The 21,401-nt window shown below is 35.3% G+C and overlaps 1 protein-coding gene across 1 annotated transcript; it reads right to left on the bottom strand.

The window, feature by feature from the left end:
• Positions 1 to 773: 773 nt before the first annotated feature.
• LOC128171203 (guanine nucleotide-binding protein G(q) subunit alpha) lies at positions 774 to 21,335 on the bottom strand. Its single transcript, XM_052836938.1, has 8 exons — positions 20,764 to 21,335; positions 11,748 to 11,932; positions 10,169 to 10,323; positions 8,713 to 8,841; positions 7,838 to 7,967; positions 7,099 to 7,252; positions 5,606 to 5,713; positions 774 to 5,134 (listed from the first exon to the last, which is right to left on the bottom strand). Exons 1-8 carry the CDS (start codon positions 20,879 to 20,881, stop codon positions 5,052 to 5,054), a joined length of 1,062 nt encoding a protein of 353 aa, XP_052692898.1. The 5' UTR covers positions 20,882 to 21,335; the 3' UTR covers positions 774 to 5,051.
• Positions 21,336 to 21,401: the final 66 nt, after the last annotated feature.

Raw genomic sequence — 21,401 nt, 5'->3', positions numbered from 1 at the left:
TGTTTTAAAATATTCAAATTGAATAGCGTTACAGTTATGGATCGGGTACGAGGGCAATATGTGACTTCTTTGACCGTCCGACAGAAATGTTGCCCTCAGCCTTTGGCAACATTTAATTCTACAATTTCCTGTCCAACAAATCATTATGTTGCCCTCATAGTCTCATACCCTGACAATAATTATATTGCTGTAACTGTAAATTTGTTATTAAATGCAAGAAATTTAAATAACCATGTCCCGGATTTTAAAAATCTCACTTTCATCTTTTGGACAGATGTAAACTGAATGAAACTATCATAAATGATAATGATAAAAATTTGGCATTCACAATTTGATTTTCTTGTGATTTGATGCAAAACGGTTGAATTGAATCGCAAATTAAGTCGAGATGAAATTATTCAGCGTCATGTGATACCCTTCATACAGACATCAAAATCACATCATTCTGCAGCAAGACAACGCAAGGCCACACATTGCATGTGTAGTCAGGGACTTGTTTGTTCAACAGAATGTCAACGAGTGTGCTGAAATTGATGTTATTCGACGTTGACCTTAATGTGTTATGAGATGTTGTTGCCAATACATGTGTTAACAGTATTACAAAAAATAAAATTTGTTCATTGTAATTTTTAAATGTTTTTTCATTTATTAAATAATGCACAGTTTCTTTTTTCCACTAGTATATATGGCTTGTAATCCAAAAGGCAACCATCCTAATCCAGAATCGGCAACAACAGACAAAGAGAAGAAAAACAACACTAACGCAGTCAACGTACAGTTTAAGCTTTATTTGACTGGTGACAATAAATAATATGGACTGACGAATTAACTGCCAGGGCCCCCCTCAGTTCTGGGGCCCCCAAAAAATCGCCGGGTCTCTCAAACGTTTAGAGAATAGTAATATACAAGTTTTGAAACCTGTCAGAAGAGAGTTACGGCCTGGATGCAGTCACACACAGAAGACTGCAGTTTCTTAAAATATATAATGTATATATATAAAACACGACCCTTTTTCCACCATAAAAATAAGCATAAAATCTATTAGCATGCAGAAGGGGGGTCATCACTACATATTTTTAGTTTACCGTCTCGTGTTAATTTTTGCAATTTAATACAAAAACAAATATTTCTTGAAAACTGAACAAAAAAATTTGGAAAACATTTCTTTGAACCCCAGTTTCATCTGAAGATATCAATTATTTAGGTTAAATGAAATTTTTAAAAAAACTATTGAATTTTGAACAAGTTATGAACCCACCCCTCAAAAAAGTAAAAAAAAAAATCCTTTTCCAATTTCTTTTTCAAATTTCAGTGGAAAATATATTTTAAAAACTGCCTTTATAATCAGGTTCATGTATTGGTACATACAGAAGAGAAAACAAAAAAAGAAAGACTTTCTATATCTCTGGCCTGCGATGAGAGGTTTGTTTCTACTGATACATTGTGGCTACATGGACAGGCGTTTGATGTGTTGTATGAAATGTCGGAACCCCAGCGAATATGTTTACATTTGACGATACTCAGAAAAAAAATATCATACCACTTGCTCATTAGTTCGCATCCCCTAAGTCTCTCTCTCACTCTTTCACCCCTAAAATCTTCTGTATCTCTCTCTCTTTCTCTCTATCTCTCTAGTTTCACAAATACAAGGGCATCCCCACAAATAAGCACTCTCACAATTACAGAATTTTTGCCACCCCTGGCTTTTAGCTAAAAAAAAAAATGGTTGGAAAAAAATAATAAGAGCCCCCAATCAAACATCATCAATTCATCATTGGGCCAATGTAATGTCTTTTCCCCCCTAAAAAATTAACCATGAAATGCCACAGACATTTATAGTATATGATACACAGACTCAAAAAAACTCCTACCATAGAAATTCTACATTAAAGAGGGGTCATCATCATCATCATCATCATCATCATCATATAGAAAGGGGGGAATTCTTTAGTCACACGATACACCATGTGACCAATGTTGTAAAAATAGCACATGTCATACATGTGACTTGTGTCAACCAATGAAAAGAGTACAAAAAAACGATATATACACAAGTCCCAAGTGAGAAAACAAAAAATTTAAATGTTGGGGTCTAACAAACTCTAAATTCTATCAGTATTTGAATACATTTTTTCTGTTGGACCATGAAATAAGACAGATGACCTTTAGGTTTAAAGCCATTCAATCTCCTTTGACCTTTAACCTCAATCAAGTCATTTTGTTTTCATTATTAACATGCACACACAGTATAGTGTTCATATGACAGAACAAAAATGACAATGCACAAATAAATATTGTAGATGCCTAATAAAAAAAAGTTATCAAGCCTATTACAAATTGACATGCGACGTTCTCCTACAATCAATATTGCACATTATAAATGAAAGATTCTCAATTTTTTTTATTTATAATAACTAGACCTCCTCCCCCTCCCCCAGCATCCCCCAAAACTGGTCAGAAAAAAAAACCTACTTGTAAGAGAGATGGTAATCAATATCAAATGTCAAATGAAACAAGTTAGCACAAGCTGTTCCAGTAGAGATTTGTGAACCTTTTCCTAATATCAAGATTTTATTTTTGGAGGGAGGTAGGGGAGCAATATGACAATCTACTATTGACAAGGTACAAGGTATAATTAGTGTTTTCTTTTGGAGAAAAAATGCAACATAAAATTTTCAATCTTTTTGTTTTTTAAGAGTAGAGAGCAGGATACTGATGACTGTTTCTACCTTCTATGTTGAAGAGTTCCAAATTTTAGTCATATTAAGTTTCAAACTCAAGACATGCCAAATCAATGGAAATAAAACCCTGACTGATATCCAAAATTTTTTAATCAATAATTGATACCGACAAATCAATCCCTATCTGAATTATATCCAATTATTTACTAAATCTGGGCAAGTTCAAGGTGGAATGTAGATCACTACATACAAGATCATATATCAGTTCAACAAATCCCATGCCGAATTTCTTATAGACACTTCTTAGCACTATTTAGTGGGGTTTTTTTTCTCTTTACGGTTAAGATTGGAAGTCTTTTGAAATAACTAAAGGACATAGCATTGCATCTTACCAACAAAAAAATATGCATCCAATGTAATCATACAAATAAGATAATATTTATTTTCCAGATGTTTTCTACTGACCCAGTTTGTCATCTATTTACAATTAAAGTCATTTTATAAGGGTCTACAACCCCCCCCCCCCCTTTTCAAAAAAAAATTCCATTCCCATAAAACTCAAAACCAGAACTTCACTTGAAATTGTTTTGATATCTCTGTAGCATACTTTCAACTTTGAACTCTAACACCCCCCCCCCCCCCTCCCCCAGAAAACTTTGTGGACTTGTTAGGGGGAACATTTCAAAACACGGAGGAGTAACTTGCTTTGTATCTAGGTGACAGGCTGACATAATTACTCTAAAGATGCCTTAAGGTTCTTTTAATCAGTAATAATTATACATGTACATTTACAAAACACACTCAACTGAAGTTAAGTGTGCCTTCATATTGGGCTCTCGGTTTTCAGATCATTCACAAGATGGATTTGAAAAGAAAAAAAATATATATATAAATATTAAACCTTGCTGTATGAACATTAGATATAAACACACACAAACAGAATAAATCCTCAAATTATACAGATTTTCATTATGCACAGAATAAGATTAAAACTAAACAACATTCATAAACAAAAAACAAGGACGCATATCGTCTCTGCACATTTGTATTCATAGAAATCAGTCTCTCTTTCTCTCTCTTTGCCTTTCTCTCTATCATATGAAGCAATAATGTCCCCTAGGCCATGGTCAATCAATTACAAAAAAAAAAAAAAAACAATTTAGACCTAGGGAAAAAAAATTATAAATCACAGATCCGATCTCCTCCTAGACTGTAGTGTAAGAAACACATTTAAACTTGAGTTATATATATTTATATATATATGTATATGTGTATAATTTTTTTTTAATCCCTTGGCAATTTTACAAGAATTACACCACAATATTGAGTTCACATCCACAACACACAATTTTAGTACTGGTTTTGTCTCTTAGTCACCACAAAGGGGTTCACAGGGGGGGGGCATGAAAAAATGGGGGGGGGGGAGATTTGGGGGAGGAAACAAAGTTGGAAGAAGGGTTGAGGGTCAAATGGGGAAGGGGAAGGGGGGAGGGGGTTATTTTCAAACACATCTGTTGCAGGATATGAAAACAGACATAACTGGTGCTTCTGATGGTGTGTTAGTTTCTCTCACTTCCGTTCCTATATCGATAGAAATCTCTCCAACTTTCACAGCCTCTTTGAAAAACAGGTTGTTTCTTGCCTTTTTTATTTCTGTGTGTGTGTGTGTTTTTCCTGATTTGGACCAGTTTTTAATTTCACAACACATTTGCGTATAAAAAAAAAAAAAATAAGAGAAGGAAAAGAATTCCCCAAATCCTCTTCTGAATCTGTCGGTATATTTTTCTCAATCGAATGCCCATCTGAATGCAACAACATCTTCAACGTCCTCTGCCATTAGCTGGTCATCAGGGGGGGAATTAAAAAGAATTACGGTGTTGTAACACAGAAAAATAAAAAAAGGGGGCTGGGCCAAAAAAAAAAAAAACCCGTTGAAAAAAATGCAAGGAAGGGGGCTAAAAAAAAAATCGGCTGTTTGCGGCTTTGAAATGGATCCCCAACACTGCCTATCGCGAGATGATGAAGATATATTCATATATATATAGATGTATATATAATATATATAAAAAAATTCTCAGGCTCCTCTTAATCCACTCACTGGCTGTGCATCGCACCATGAGAAAACACTGCAAGTTCATTTGTTCCTTTTTTTTTGTAAATTTTTTTTTTCAAAAGTTTTTTTTTTCTCATGTACAAGGACACTTTTCAAGGTTTATTTTTTTTGTGTGTGTGTATGTGTGTATGGTCAGTCAAAATTGACCAGGGTCAAAGTGAAAAATGACCTTGACCTATTGAGATCGAAGCGTCAGTTAACCTTTCGACCTCCAGGTTTTTTTGTTTTTGTTTACATGACGTGCATCCACACAGTAATCACACAAGGTTGTATTCTTTTAAGTTAAGCTGTAAGATGGTATCCTTGACTGCAGCAAACACAAAGCGGATATTATCTGTGTCTGAAAAATAAAACATCAACAAAATTACTCAATCATATCAAAGCGGATATTTCCCCGAGTCTGATATACAATTTGATCTTTTAAGCAGCGATAAAAACGTTTCTTTTTCTGGGGGGGTCAATCTTGACTATATCTGACTATCTGTAGAGGAACATAAATAAAATTCATCTGTGCAAGAATTTCATGACCACCCCCCCCCCCCTCCCAAAAAAAAGGGAAGGTCTTGCAGAGACTTTTTTTTAAATGTGTCAGAAAAAAACTTTCAACATTATGAAAGACTAAAATTTTAGATGTCACAGATAACATAAATAATTCTTACTAACAATCCCATAAAATATAACAGGATTTCTCTTAACATGTAAACAAAAAAATATTTAAACCTTCATTGGAAAAAGAAAGATAGACCAGACCTTGCATCTTCAAGAAATAAAATGATTTCCTGTAAATGTTTTGAGCATTGAACTATCTTACCTGTCGCACAGGTGAAGTGAGAATAAATAATTTTGTCAGGGTCTGGATTTAGATCCACAAACATCCGCAGTATAAATTCTCGAGCAGCTTGGGCGTCTTTCTTTGCACCTGTAAGTTAAAGTGTCAGACTCCAGTACCGTCTTTAAATAACAAATAACATTGTATAAAAATATCACATTACCACTGTCCCATAAATGTACGGCTGGAAAAGTTAATAGAGTTATTTCCCTTTGATCAATGTTTTTAGGGTGCCTCCTGTTGCACATTTCTTTCAGTCTTTCTTTTCTTAAAATCATTAACTTTTGGGTAGAAATCAATAAATTTATTGATGGAATAACCAACAACTCTTTCAAGACAATTGCATTACGAATCTTTTAAAAATATGACAATACAGCAAATGTTTAATATACTTTGGAATCATTTATATTCATGAGGGCCAATTTTCGTTGATAGTGGATTTTACGCATAATGGTCGAGATGTAAATTTGTGGATGCTTCGGTTTTCAGGTTCAGTAAGAAACATAACTCTTTCTGAATTTGTTTTAGTCAAAGATGTAAATTCATGGAGGAGGGCTATCAACAAAAACCAAGAAAATTGAACCACCATGAATTCTCATTATCCCACAGTAACTTGGTTTCATTAATTTTCATAGACATCAGTTCTTGTGTATCTATTGTAAATTACAGGTTCAACAATATGGAAATTCACGGCACTGCTTTTAAAAACATCTAGTTTCCTGGATCAATGACAAAATCCAAGAAAATTGGAATTCAGCGAATATTGATGTAATTACTGCAGGTCTACTAATCGTCTGCCAACGTAAGCTATATAAATTTGCCTTGCTTAAGAACAGTATAGAGTTATCGTAAAAACACTTGTACTGATTTAACAGAGACACTTACTTTTTGCCTCTGCTTGGGTTTAAACTCAGTCCTCTGGCATGCCTGCTAAAAGGTTAACTTGCAGGCCAGAGCTAGTGGAAATGCCGTACACCTGGGCTGCGTTCAAGATCGTAGCAGCTAACCTAGCCGCTAGGTCATAGATATCTAGGTCTATTGAACGGACTGCTAGGTTAGCCGCTAGGTCTCAGATTTGAAGTTGAGCATATTCAACAAAAGACTAATTACATCGACGTAATTTGTTAATTTCAAGCGGAAATATACATATAAAAATTCATTTTCACTTAAAGGAAGAATAAAATACCACTACAGAAATAGATTTCATGTTTGTTACAAACAAGTAACTAAGGTGGCCATCTTGAATTCGATGCTTAGCATAAAATATTTAGGCTACGAATATCTACGTAGCGGCTAGGCTAGCTTACCGTTCAACTACATAGCCATACGTAGCAGCTACGATCTTGAACGCAGCCCTGACTAAACCACACACTACTACACCAAAAACTTCGGATTATAACTCGCAACGAGAACAATTCTGTAGTTATCGTAAAAAGACTTGTATACCAAAACTTTGGGCAACATGGCCGACTTACCATCAAATTCCGGGAAGTAATCGACCAGGTGTGATAACATGATTTTCTCCTCTAGTAAGTCTTTTTTGTTAAGAAATAGGATAACTGAGGAATTCTGGAACCATGGATACGTGATGATCATCCGGAAGAGGGCCTTGGACTCCTCCATACGGTTCTAAAAATAGACAAAAGTTATACGGTTCTAAAAATAGACAAAAGTTATACGGTTCTAAAAATAGACAAAGGTTATACGGTTCCAAAAATAGACAAAAGTTATACGGTTCTAAAAATAGACAAAAGTTATATGGTTCTAAAAATAAACAAAGGTTATACGGTTCTAAAAATAGACAAAAGTTATACGGTTCTAAAAATAGACAAAAGTTTTTATCAAATAGTTTTCAACCAAATCTTATTAGTTCCAACTTTTAACTAAAACCTAATATGGAGCCTCCATAACAAAAATGGAAATCATTCAGAGTTTTTGGATGAATAACATGACCATCTATGACATTAAACAAATTCAGATACTCTTAATCTTCCACTTTTTTAAAATAGCCAGCTAGATTTCGATCACTGACAGCAAGGTTAACTTTTTAAACCACTTTTTTAAGTGGCAACATTTAAACCAGTGACATCAAGGATCAAACCAAATGTCAAACCCCCCGTGAAAATTATTGGTCTTTGCTCGTGTTCACTAAATACTTGAACCAGCAACCACTTTGTTCATAGTTCGCACTGCTGAACCGCTCAGTGTGCTCACCTCATTGTCGGACTCCACTAGCACTTGGTCGTACTCGCTCAAGGCCACCAGAAACATGATGGACGTCACATTCTCAAAACAGTGGATCCACTTCCTTCGCTCTGACCTCTGACCCCCCACGTCCACCATTCTGTAACACAGGGTACAAAACCACGTAAAATCAAAGGCCTGAATGGATTCAGACATCTTACATGGGAAACAGTTTTAAAACAGTATAGTAAGTTTTAATTTTCTTTGAACTCGGATCAAATGCTACTTATTTTTTAGAAAAGAGGTAAGAAATTCAAATCAAGGATATTGGGTATTGGAATACAAAGAAGGGATAAAGTCTGCACCTTTCAGTCTATTCCATTAAAAATGTATGCGAGTTAAAACATCATTATATGTGTCTAGAAAATAATTTCTTTTTGGATCTATATATATATTGCAATGGATACTCATTTCATAGATGGATTCAACACATACTACTTTAACAAATGTCCTTCTGTGACGATAAATCAGACCTACACTGTTCTGACATTCACCTTTACCTGAATATATTTACATTTTCCAGAGTCTTTGCCTGTGATAACACTACGTATCGATTTTGTACTATTTAACTCATAAAGCCAAAATGAGGCGCCAGCTGGGTTTGCTTATTCATATTTAAACATTTAATCGTACGATGGTTTAAAATTGTATAAATATAAGTAATAAGGAATCATTCTTTGAATATTATGAGGTGATAATTTTGGTCGGGCGTGATCAAATCTGAATTGAATTGGATTTGATCACGCCCCGCCGAAATTATCACCTCATAATACTCAAAGAATGATTCCTTATTCCTTATATATTATCCAAATGAATAAGACACTGAACCAAACACTATCCCTCACCTGAAGATGATACTATCCAAATCAAAGGGATATTCTATAATTCCCGTTGTGGGTACTCTTACTCTCAGTATGTCCTGTAACGTGGGTAGGTAATTCGGATTTGCGATACGATCAACATCATCTAGATAACTGTAGACAGAAAAAAGAAACCAAATTGTTAATAAATACATGAATTGTCAGCAACAACTTCACATCTCCAACCAAAACCTTAACATTATCTAAACATATACAAGACAAAAAATTTGGAGCTTTTAAACATTTCCTTGATTCAAATTAATGGAATATGATTTCTCATTCTGATAAAAATGAATCAAAGTACTGAAGAACTGACGGGAGTTGATTTTGAAAGAAAACATATGACTACAAAAAATATTTAAATTGTTCGTACCATTTAAAATCTGACTATTTTCAAGGTATTCATAAATAAGTTTCCTTGAAAAACAATGCTTCAGCACACAGTACATTAAATTTATCGATTATTTTCAAGTACTAAGTCTTGTCAGCGGTGATGATTTGTGCTGAGGTCCAAACACTGTTTCACTTTCGGTTTGTCTGAGTAACTGCATAGGAGAGTTGATTAAAATCAACTGCTCCCAAAAATTTCTGCTGAACATAATCCGATTCTTCTTTAGATCACAGAGAAATAAATTATATCAGTAACTTATTACCCTTATTTTCTAAAAATTAAACATTGTTTACACAATCAATGTCATTTCAAGTTCTCAAGGAATTGTGGTTATTTTTATGGCCAATTTTCATGGATTGATAACTTTTTATAGGTACAGGTTTGTACAGGGCATTATTTGCTTGATAAATGAAATACTACTTTGCTTCATTACTCATTTAGGATGTCAATCGATGGGTGAAAAGGACACACAAAATCCACGAAAAATGAGCCATCACAAAATAACTCCATGATTCTGCACTTTATACTTTGCTTAAAACAATAAACTGCAGGGTGGTCAACAAAAAGCCCATCAGATTTAGGTCAATTTTTTAAAATACAATTCATTTAGGTTTAAAATAACTTTAAGCTATTATTTAGAAAAAAAAAATTCAACATATTTCAGCTTTAAAACTTTTCCTATATCTTTATGCAGAAGTCTTCTAAGAAGATTTACATTCGGTAGAAGAACACATATTTGTTAAGTTTAAATTTTGTTGTTTTTTAATCAAATAAAAATTTTGTTGGGATTTAGTTTCATCATATTGTAATCTCTAAAATGTATTACGTATCAATTCTGTACATAAAAATACTTGGATGAAAATTTTGTCATGGATTGAATTGCGTTGCTAAAAACTGCCAACGAAAATAACGTAATTATATCCTCAATGAATATTTCTGCTTCTACAGTAATCTGAAAGTGGCAGAACTCTTCTTTTTAAGGAACTAGATATAGCCCATGAAATGGCCCTGACCATTAAGCCTTCTTGAATGCGGATACTGAATACTCACTATTTAGCTGAATCTGTTAATTGGTATTCTCTCCTACGGTCAAAGCACTCCTGGATGCCTTCATCCGCCCACAGGGCCTTGATGGCATGTACGTGGGGCTCGTCAAAGGTGGTGATGGTCTCGTAGTCGGCCTGTCGGACCAGTAGACTGTTCTCCTACAAAACGCAGACCACATATACAGTCATGCAATGTTTCAAAAATCTATTAATGTGGAGCATGTATGTCTTTGAATAATTTGAAGCTAAAAAATATACTGTAGATTCCTTATTAAAAACGAGGAATAAATATTAACGGAAAAAGTCAAAAACACATCTCGCGGATTACAAAATCTCGCTTTTATTTTTTGGACAAATGTAAACTAAGCAAGGGCACTACTAAGCGGAGCATCCCCTCGCGACATGACTTGTTGTAGGGGAGAATGCAATATTTCAGAAAATACATGGAACTTTGTCAGATCAAAATAAACAGGACACAAATTATTTCTTAAAACAACTTTGAATTCATATATATTTTATCCCAATCCCCAAGCTTGGTGGTGTATAAATTGGGGAAGGGGCTATATCCCCTCGCAACAAGTTGCGCGAGGGGATAACAAACCAAACTTTGAGTTTGGCACTTAGATTTTATATTCTTGCAATTTGTTGCAAAGCGGTGGAATAGTGAAATAAAGTATTTGCGTAAAATACAGAATCAACAGTATAAAATGGTTTCGTAGTCTGCATGTCAGACTAGAAGACCTAACATTTTTACAGACATGTAATAATTTACGCAGACTTAGCACAGTGTTTTAAATTAACAGACATGTAATAAATTCAACATTCTACACAAAAACAGAGCACATATATATTATGTAATAATTTTGAATTTTTTTACATTTTAAATTGGCTCATAGTCTGCTTGTCGGGCCAGTAGATAATTCTCCTAGACACACAAAACATGATTAAACGGTCTTAAAAATTTAATCACATGTGTCATGCAATGATTTTGCGTTGTCTCTACATACAATCATGTATGATTTAAATAATCCAACATTGTTTTAAATAAAAATAAATTGTCTTGAAATAAGCTTGTTTTGACTATAAAAAATGAACAATGTTTTCCGTCATGAATTAATTCAACATTTTACACTGCTTGTTATCACCTTAAATAGGAGCTGAAAAGAGTTTTCTTTAAACTCCCTCCAAATACGTACATGTTCAGAAAAAAAATCCTTTTTCTTTGTGCATTTTAAATCGGTCAATTATAACCAGAAAGAAATACATTTTTATAGTTTCTTTGTCTGAAAATTTCACTGGGAAGAGAACATCAATGTTATCATGGTGTACTGTAAATTCCTTATTAAACACGAGTATATAATTCCGCGAAACAACAAGTTTACATCAAATCGTGACAATATAAAATCGCAAACTCCAAATTCTTAGCCTAGTTTCATTTATACAATTTCTACATTTGTCCGAAAAATAAAAGCAAGATTTTTAAATTCAGCGCGATGTGCTTCTTGCTATTTTACGCAGACATTAATTTCTCGCGTTTATTTTGGGAATCTACTATAACTACTGTTGTCCGCGCTAGAACTGACCTCGTTGGCTGGATCACTATATGGTATATTGAGGGTATCCATGGCCCTAATCATGGATTGCATAGCCATGAAGATATTCTGGTACACGATTTTGATGAAGCCACTCCTATCCGCATCCGAGTATCCGGATCCATGGATAATTCTCATCTGCTTGATGAAGGTGCTTTTGCCACTTTCTCCAGTTCCTGCAATTACAACCGATAATTTTTTTTAAAATTTTGATTAAATGTTTAAAAACCCTTAACATTAAGGTCATTTTCAAGTTGTATCACTGGATTTTCTACCTGATGCTTAAATTCAGTGCTAATTTCAGTTTGGGCCCCAAAAAATTTAACTTTATCAAAATGTTTCAAAAAAATAAATTTGTAATAAAACCAATCCTCAAGCCTTAGGACGGGATTTTTCCAACAGCTTCCTTACAGATTCATCCAAATTGAAAAGAATTGATTTTAAACAACAGTGTTTAATATATGTATATATTTGAAATATGAGTCAACAATATCAAAAATTGCTAAAAACTTTCAACGTGTGTTCTGTTACCAAAACACAAAAATCTGCACCAGCAGAAAGAAAACCCAGCAATACATTAAATGTGTACATGGTTTATGAATACATGAAATCGAACAACATAACACAACACTGTCATGACGGCAAAAACTTGTGATCCAAAATATCAACCAACATATTGAGAGAGGCTTCCCACCAACCAAATTAACAACCTAACAAGTTTTGTGACCCTGACTTATCATGAATACCATTGGGGGTCAAGGTCATGGCAAAAATACAAAGTCAACTTATTTGGGAATCTTTGTAGCAAGCATTGAAAAACTCACATTACTTTGACAATGTGAACATCTTGTTCTTGAGAACAAAGATGTTCTTGACAACAGAGTTTCAGGAGCAGATATGAAACAAATCTGTGTGACCTTGACCTTCATCAATTCACTTAAGGTCAAGGTCATAATGAGTTATTGGTCATCATTGTAGCAAGTATGAGGATCCAATAGGGTTTAAATCTTTTGCATCTCTGGCTGGGGATTACTATCTGTCCTCTTTCTTGAGTGTTGACACAAAAGCACAACTGGGGTTGAATCAATCAAATCCAAACAAATAGAATCAAATTTTATTGATCTGAAAGCGAATTAGTTTTCTTTTAATCATCATACTTGTTATAGAGAATTTCTCAAAATCATAGGATTACGAAGTCAAAAAATGTTAAATCTACTAAAGGAATGCACCTGAACTTTTCGAACACTTATTTCAAAGCACATATTGAATGTTTTGAAGCAATTGTCTTTTCCACAGTAATTTCATTCAGGTTTCCTTTTTACACTGAAAGTGCTGTATGAAGCAGAGACTTCATGTAATTAAGTACAAGTATTTCCATAATCACCTTAGTTCCAATTAATTATTTTGCCTACAGTTAGTACCAGTCAGTGCAAAGTATTACTAGTACTAAAATAAATACTACTCTACTGTCTTATGCCGCAGAGGGTTCCAGGGAATAAACATCCTTAAAGTACTGGCATAATGTAAATGCATATAGGGGCTTTCCCGACTTTTGCAAATTGGGTCAATGGTCCATAGAGAAGAGGAAACTTTCTATAAACTTTCTATACTTTTACTCTGGTTTTTTTTTTTTCCTTTATATTCTATGAGCAAATTCAGAAATTAAGACTGATAATTAACATGTACCTTTTTTTGTCTTCATATATCCTATAATCATATATTGAAGGAAAAGGGCAAAATTTTTGAATGTTTTAAATAACCATAGCTGTTACTTTTCTGGTACCGGTATCTTGATCCATAACCTCATGATCTATTAAAGGCTTATAAAGCTTTATTATTTCCAGTGAGAAAAAAAAAATATCCTTTCACCTCCTTCAATGACCAAAAAAAAAAAGTCTGCCCCTCTTTCATGGGATCTCAAGTCCAGATGACCAGTTACGAAGACAATGGCTTAATTTTCAACCCCAGCTGCATCAACCGCTTCTAAATTCCATTCATTTCTGCATACAAATCTCAATGTACTGTAAGTAAATCATAGATCAATACTAAGAAGACTTTCTACAGTTCAGCAGTTTACACATCTTTTTTTTTTTCTTCACTTTTCACACATATTCGAAAAAAAATGAACTAGCAGCCCCGCCCTCCAAATCACACAGCTGTCATGGCAGGAGAAACCGGATCCGTCCAATTCCTACACACAGGAGTACATCCTCTGGGTAACCACGGTTTCCTATCCACGGATAATTACGCCCGTAATCCTATCAGAAAGGATTAGTCCCTAGCGGCTCCTAGCATCTCTGATGTCACATCACAGGTCAAAGGTCACTACACCAGCTGTGTCCAGTTGTAAGTGAAAAGTTCCCTGGGTGTATAAGGCTCGCCTGGGTCCAGAAGTGTCCAGTGAATAAAACACACAGCATGAAGGTGTCCAGTATCATTGAACATACTGTATAATTGGGGGGCTCATAAAACCAACAGATCAGTACCAACAGTCCGGTTTTCAGGCTCACCTGGGTATAATTTGCCAACTGTGTCCAATAAATAAAACAGACTGTAGGAATGTGTCCAATATCATTGCAAATATTGCAAAACTGGTGTGCTAGGCTCACATAGGGATGAATTACACACAGAGACAACTGCATGAACTCTAATAGGTCAAATAATTTTATAAAAAGGGTCCCAACCTTGAACTATAATTTTACGACTTTGACCTTAACCAACACCGTAGCTTAACATTAAATCAATTTTTACACACCATGAGAGAAGTCTATCTATCAACACTGCTATTTTAGTCTTACTTTATCAAAATGCCAAAAAAATATTATTGGGAGTTCCAACTTTGACCCTATCCGATGGAAAACCTTGAACTCCAATACACTTTTACATACTGTACATGAATTCTACATAACTCGAGACCTCTACTACGACTCACTTTATCAAAATGCCAAAAAAATATTATTGGGAGTTCCAACTCTGACCCTATCTAATGGAAAACCTTGAACTCCAATACACTTTTACATACTGTACATGAATTCTACATAACTCGAGACCTCTACTACGACTCACTTTATCAAAATGCCAAAAAAATATTATTGGGAGTTCCAACTCTGACCCTATCTAATGGAAAACCTTGAACTCCAATACACTTTTACATACTGTACATGAATTCTACATAACTCCAGACCTCTACTACGACTCACTTTATCAAAATGCCAAAAAAATATTATTGGGAGTTCCAACTCTGACCCTATCTAATGGAAAACCTTGAACTCCAATACACTTTTACATACTGTACATGAATTCTACATAACTCCAGACCTCTACTACGACTTATGCATACTGAACTGCATTTGGTTCCGTTTTCGAACCTTTAGTAATTACTTAGTGATCACTGCCATCATTTAGTACAGGAAACCGGTAATGGCATTTCCACATGTACACGTCTGCGACGACCCAACATACAAGGCAAGGGACAGGAATATGATAGCTGTTTTGAATTAGAGAGTGCTAACAGAAACTGATGATATAATCTGATAACAGTCATGACAAACTCAAGTGGTAACAACAAGGGCACAGCCGAACTTTCATTTCAAACAATGCATTAAATTAGTTTATCTTTCTTCACATGACACAATTTTCAACATGAAAGTTGAAAGAATGGTAACCATTATTTTTAATCTTAATATCTTAATTTTGTATTCTTATCAACATGTAATCACTATAAATGCATCAATTTTTCAAAAGGAATGACAAACATAAATAATTCAAACCTGAGCATTGCATTTCTTTTAACAGAAACCTAGAACATCAGATAAACTGTTTCATGCAGATATATATTTCTTAGAAAAAACAAACAATTTAAGTGGCTTGATTGCATGGACTTAATATAGCCAACAATCCATCGGTCAGTTTCACTAAAAAAATTTGATCTAATTTTTATCGCAAACCTATTAATACATGTATTTAGTAAAGAACCAAGCAAATTTGAAAGAGTTTAATCCAATCTGAAATTATTCCTGAATAATCTATCTATCCAATTCGAATTTATTCCTGAATAAACTACATGTTTCTAAATAGAGCCACCCCCTGCCCCTAAGAGATTTAAATAGCCTATCTATGGCAATGCCCAAGCCATCCTCTTTGTGAAAACTGACCACAAAATACAATTTTACAAGCAATCATAAGACAGTTAAGTAATTTTGTCATTAAAAGGCCTTTGTCTATGTCAATAACGGGACCAACTTTTGTGTTTACTATTTCACTTGAACAACAATTAAAGCATTGTATGTGTTCAAGCGCTGAATGAACACGTAACAATCTTTGAACATCAATGGCCTTGAATGTTCAACATGTTCCGGTACAACGTGGATTCAAGCTTGAAGACAGTGGAACCCCCCCCCCCCCCACCAATTACCAAATCACAGAAAAACAAACTTCCTTTTACGATGACAACAGCAATGGAGAGGGACATAGATAAATAAATCAATTTTGATACGGAGAGTTAATACAAGGTGATACTGCCTATGTAATTTAACCTGTGATTGCGAGATGAGGTTCATTTAATTAACTCACCTTAGATCTATACACCTGCTGGCGAGGTCACAAATCCAGGTTAATTGACAAACCCAAGATCACAAGTTGGGGTCAAATCACCTGAGGTCACTGGTTCAGGTAAATTCACCTGAGGTCACAAGTTATTTATTTATATCATCATATTATGTGAAAATAGGAGCACACGGCTCAGTGGCCTAACACATGTTAGGCTAGTAACCCAAAGGTTGCTGGTTTGAGCCCTGCTGTGTTCACTTTATATTATCAGGGTTGTCTCTAAAAATTGAAGTAGAAGGAGGAAATGAAAAAGTAGAAGGGGGTCTGGGGGTCTTGCATATAGCTACATTGTGTTTGAAATGCAAAAATAGCCGGGTAAATAAGGCATTATAGGTGGGGGAATTCCCCGCCTCCCGGGTCTTAGAGACAACCCTGATTGTGTGTGTTTTTATACAATGCATTTTATCTACATTATGTCAGTCCACCCAGTTGTAAGTGGGTACCAGCTTTAGCTAAGGGTTAACCTGCGATGGACTGGTGTCCTGTTCAGGGGGAGATGCCTCTCATTAACTTAGCAGTTAGCACAAAAACGCAAACTTCAGATAAGCACTGGCCCTGTGCGCCTTTGTGGCTCTGCATCAGAGAATCACTGTGTGAAAATTTTAAGAAATACACCCAAATGTATGTTTGATTGAAGGTTTTGAAGAAATACACACCCAAATGTATGTTTGATTGAAGGTTTTGAAGAAATACACACCCAAATGTATGTTTGATTGAAGGTTTTGAAGAAATACACCCAAATGTATGTTTGATTGAAGGTTTTGAAGAAATACACCCAAATGTATATTTGATTGAATGTTTTGAAGAAATACACCCAAATGTATGTTTGATTGAAGGTTTTGAAGCCCAATTCTATGGGGTTTTTTATATAAATTTGAATTTAAGATAAAAAGTTTCAAGAAAAAATTCTACTATAAAATTCTTTTAATGAAAACTTCTATCAAGATTTTCGTACATATTGTGATTATTGATCGCATTTGTATTTTGTGGTCTGACATTTCTGTTTAGAGTCCTGCCTTCCAGAATGTTGACATATGTACAATATCGTGTACATTTATGAATATAAAGTGTTCATAAATGAAATCATAGTTAGGTCTACCTGCAATCTTTTTAGTTTTACAAAAGCATTCATGAAAGCACTTGAACATTTTGCGTGAAAATTACCTAAATACATTTTGAGCTAAAAATTTTCATATTTTTTCTCCCAATTCTACTATTGTACACACATAACAATGCTAAACCAAGACATCTGAAAGTTCCACTAAAATTTGCACATTAAGTTTAATGTGCGAGGCTGCATGAGCACACTATTCTTTGTTATGTAAACATGGGTTGTGCCTGATTTTTTTTCCTTGACCAATGCCCTGTGAAGATTTTGTTTGTGAGAAAATGCTACAGATCCTTACAACATTAGGTGTGACAAGAAGGAGGCATCCATAAAGATTTCCTAAGATCTTCAGACCAAGTGTAAGGTGACGATCCTAGCTACACCCAGGTATTACACAACATGCAATTCCGTCAAAGCACCAACAATTCACATCGCCCCTCACATTATCATCATCATCATTCAATCAGCTGTTTGCATGTCTGCTCATCCTTGTGTCACAGGCAAAACATGCACAGATCATGGTCAACACTAGGCAGTAGGCAGATTAAAATTCTCTAGGTTATATGAACTCAAAATTCATTATACAATAATGGAGGGGGGGGGAGAGTTATATGGGAAGGAGTAATGGAAAGCAGGTGGAACAAGTAAGTTAAAAGTGAAAATGTGACATTATTCATTTAAAATAAAACTTCTTAAAATTGGCACGACGCAGGGATATTGAAATATTCACAAGGATATATAGACGATAACATTAGATTCCTTCCTTATAATCTTCTACCGACTCACCCATTCCTCAAAAGGAAATCTCCTTAATTGTGTCTTAAGGAAAAAAAATATTCAGTTTTTAAAACAATGTCAAATACTTTCCACTAATGGAATACAACAGTTTTTCTAAGAGCTATAGGTGATAGTCGAGTTAGACCAAGTTGTTCCCGTTTCATTTGCAGTTGCATCTCTGTCTCCAAAAAAGTTTTTACCTAGAATCAACTAGCCTTGATGACAGCTGCTATGCTATTATATTGTTCAGTGAAACCTAACTCTTGGTCGCTGTACTTGCATCCATCTACTTGTGTATTCAATTTCTTTTCCTGATAAATGCTAACTGAAGTCAGCATCTAGTATATCTCAGTCAAAAAAACTAATGAAATTTTTTCTCATTCAATGCCATTGTGATTTCAAATTCATTCATTTTGAACCAACCCCCCTCCTTCCCCTAATTTATTTTTGAATCCCATGACAAGATTATGGGGGGGGGGGGGGGGTCAGTTACTTTGTTAGAATATTGGTACTTGTTAGGCAAATGGTGAAGAAAACTCTCTGATGCCCCCACCCCTCCCCGTCCAACCTTGCATTAACCTTTTGGTCACTGGGTAAGGACTGTCAAATATTTTTTACAGGAGAGGGGAGTACGCAAGGGAAGGAGTGGAACCCCTCTAGAAAAAAACTCCTTGATCTATATATAGGCATGTCATGCAGTACTGAAGACTGTTGTTGAACAGATTGATTCCAAGCAAAACATCATGACAGAAGCGTACACACAAAGCAATTTACTTTTACTGACCGATATAATGTGAACTATGGGTAAAAATCATCAGCATATATTGTTAACGTAATACATTTGGCTGTGGATTCTATTAAGCGCTTTTGGCGTAATGCGGCTTCTGCTTAATAAAGTTCATTGCTAAATGCCTATGCAAAAAGTATGCATATATGTATAAGAATAGTCCCATTCAGGAACATATAGAATAGTCCCAATCAGGAATACGCTAATCCAAATCCACACCAAACTTGTCCAAAAACTAATTTCCGCCAAATATCGAAGACACCAAATATAATATCTTTACAGTATATATAGAAATACAACATACATTTATATACAAGAAATGAGGATGGCTTTTTACTCTAGACTTGCACTCTTTCATTTTAAAAATATTCCAAGATTCAGGGTTATCCTCTAACATCTAATGATGGGGAAAAGTCCCCTGATCTTGGGGGGGGGGGGGGGGGGGTTAAGATGCAGAGGGTGGGGAATGACGCGTAACATTTCATTTCTAGAGATCATCACTTGTGCAAGACCTTTTTAACTGCAAATAAGTTTGTGTGTCTAATGTTTTCAAGATATATACAACTTGCTGGACAAGTTTGACAGTTTACCACATATTGTTTGACAAATTGTTTTGTCCACTATTGACGTACATACTATTAACATCAATTGTTTTGATATTTTTAAAATTTGTACTGCAAAAGTTTCATCGCTCTGCCAAACTTGTCAAAACCGGCAATAGTTAATGTGTCTGTCAACACTTATTTTTGCCATCAAATTTTGCTATTGAATGTCATCATCTGTTCTATACCGAATACACTGAGTGTAAAATTAAATTCATGTACTTTTCCAAAGAACATGGTTTCAGCTAAAACATGTCATTAGATACGTTGTACAGTATTAATGAGTATTTAACACACACATCATTATGTACATGTAAACATCCCATTTCAAAGTCGTTACATGCATGCAATCTATTGTTACTCAATAATTTCCACATTATCAGGTGACTTGTCTAGGTTTCGGTTTCTCGAGATAAACTAAAAATAGGCTATTTTCACAGGGAATTTGGTTTTAACTAAATATTATCAAAATGGCGTGTACATTTTTGCCTTCTAAATTAGGTCAACTGACCCAATTCGACAGCCTGGATACCTTGCTATGTATTGCAACACCCGTGATGAGACAGTCTCAGGTGTGCTACACACAGCTCAGACATACAGACTTCAGGTCGTGTATGCATTCTCTATATACATTGTGATCAAAAACTTAATTATTCAAAATGGCGTCGAACATTGATGCTAAGGTTATCATTTTCGAGCGGCTTCGATGCTGTCGCAGGCCAAATTGCGTCTAAAGTACACCACTGAAAGAACACATAAAAGTTCTGGGTACATCCCTACGTGGTAGCCCAACCCATGCGCCAAACAAAACGTGCAAAGTTTACAATGGTGCGAGATGCTTTAACGCCAAAAAAGCATCAAACATTCATCACCAATTTTCACGAGATTTGGGGCGGAATTTTCATTCACCGGGACTCAAATTCTATTAAAGAATACTTGTGAGCTTTTTTCAACAAAATTACACCGTTTACAAATGCTATCTTGATGTATAAATGACGAAAACCCGGTTTATTTTCGTGTGAATCAAGACCTTAATTATTCAAAATGGCGGCGGGGTTCGGGATCAGCATCTAAAGTCATCACTTTCATTGCCGTGTATGACCGGGGAAAAATGTCGCTCCTTACCTAGCAAGAGAAGTTTGAGCTCCCTTCGCTGGTTCCTTTTGTCTCGCCGAATTTCCCTCTCGATTTGCTCGTTAATTCGGCGTTGTTCCTTGGCTTCGTCGCTCAGACAGCATGCCATTTTTTCGCATTGACGATCGCTGGAGTCCCCCGATAAAATTCTATCTTCGTCGACTAAAAACGCTCAAGACCCAGCGTTAGGGGTAGCGATGGGGGGAGACTTACGCCGCGTAAAATTCACCCACTCATGGGGCTTATATTTCCCAAATTCAACCACTCAATTTAATGGCGTCCAAAGCGATATATAGCCTGTGTTAATAACAATATTCGGCCTCGACGTGAAATCTATCTTAGGGTGTGGTGCTGATGTTCCGAAGAACTCGACGCTTGCAATGGCCAATCGACTGCTCCCGCACACCTGCTAGCCCGGTTGCATCTAATTAACAAAAAATAAGAGTCCTTTTAATTGCACTCGATGGAAGGAAAATTCGGGACACTATTCGTGTACAACTCAGGTCGGGAGATTTAATTGACGGCAAATACTGGTACACATCGGCGACGGTCCGCGGCCGTGTCCAATTGACGGAACAGCCAATCGGAACAGCCATTCAGATTGCATACGAAATTAGCAAGTTTCATTC

This window comes from Crassostrea angulata, chromosome 2, assembly GCF_025612915.1.
Source record: "Crassostrea angulata isolate pt1a10 chromosome 2, ASM2561291v2, whole genome shotgun sequence".
In the NCBI taxonomy this organism is placed as follows: domain Eukaryota; kingdom Metazoa; phylum Mollusca; class Bivalvia; order Ostreida; family Ostreidae; genus Magallana; species Magallana angulata.
This window is presented reverse-complemented; position numbering and strand designations above follow the sequence as displayed.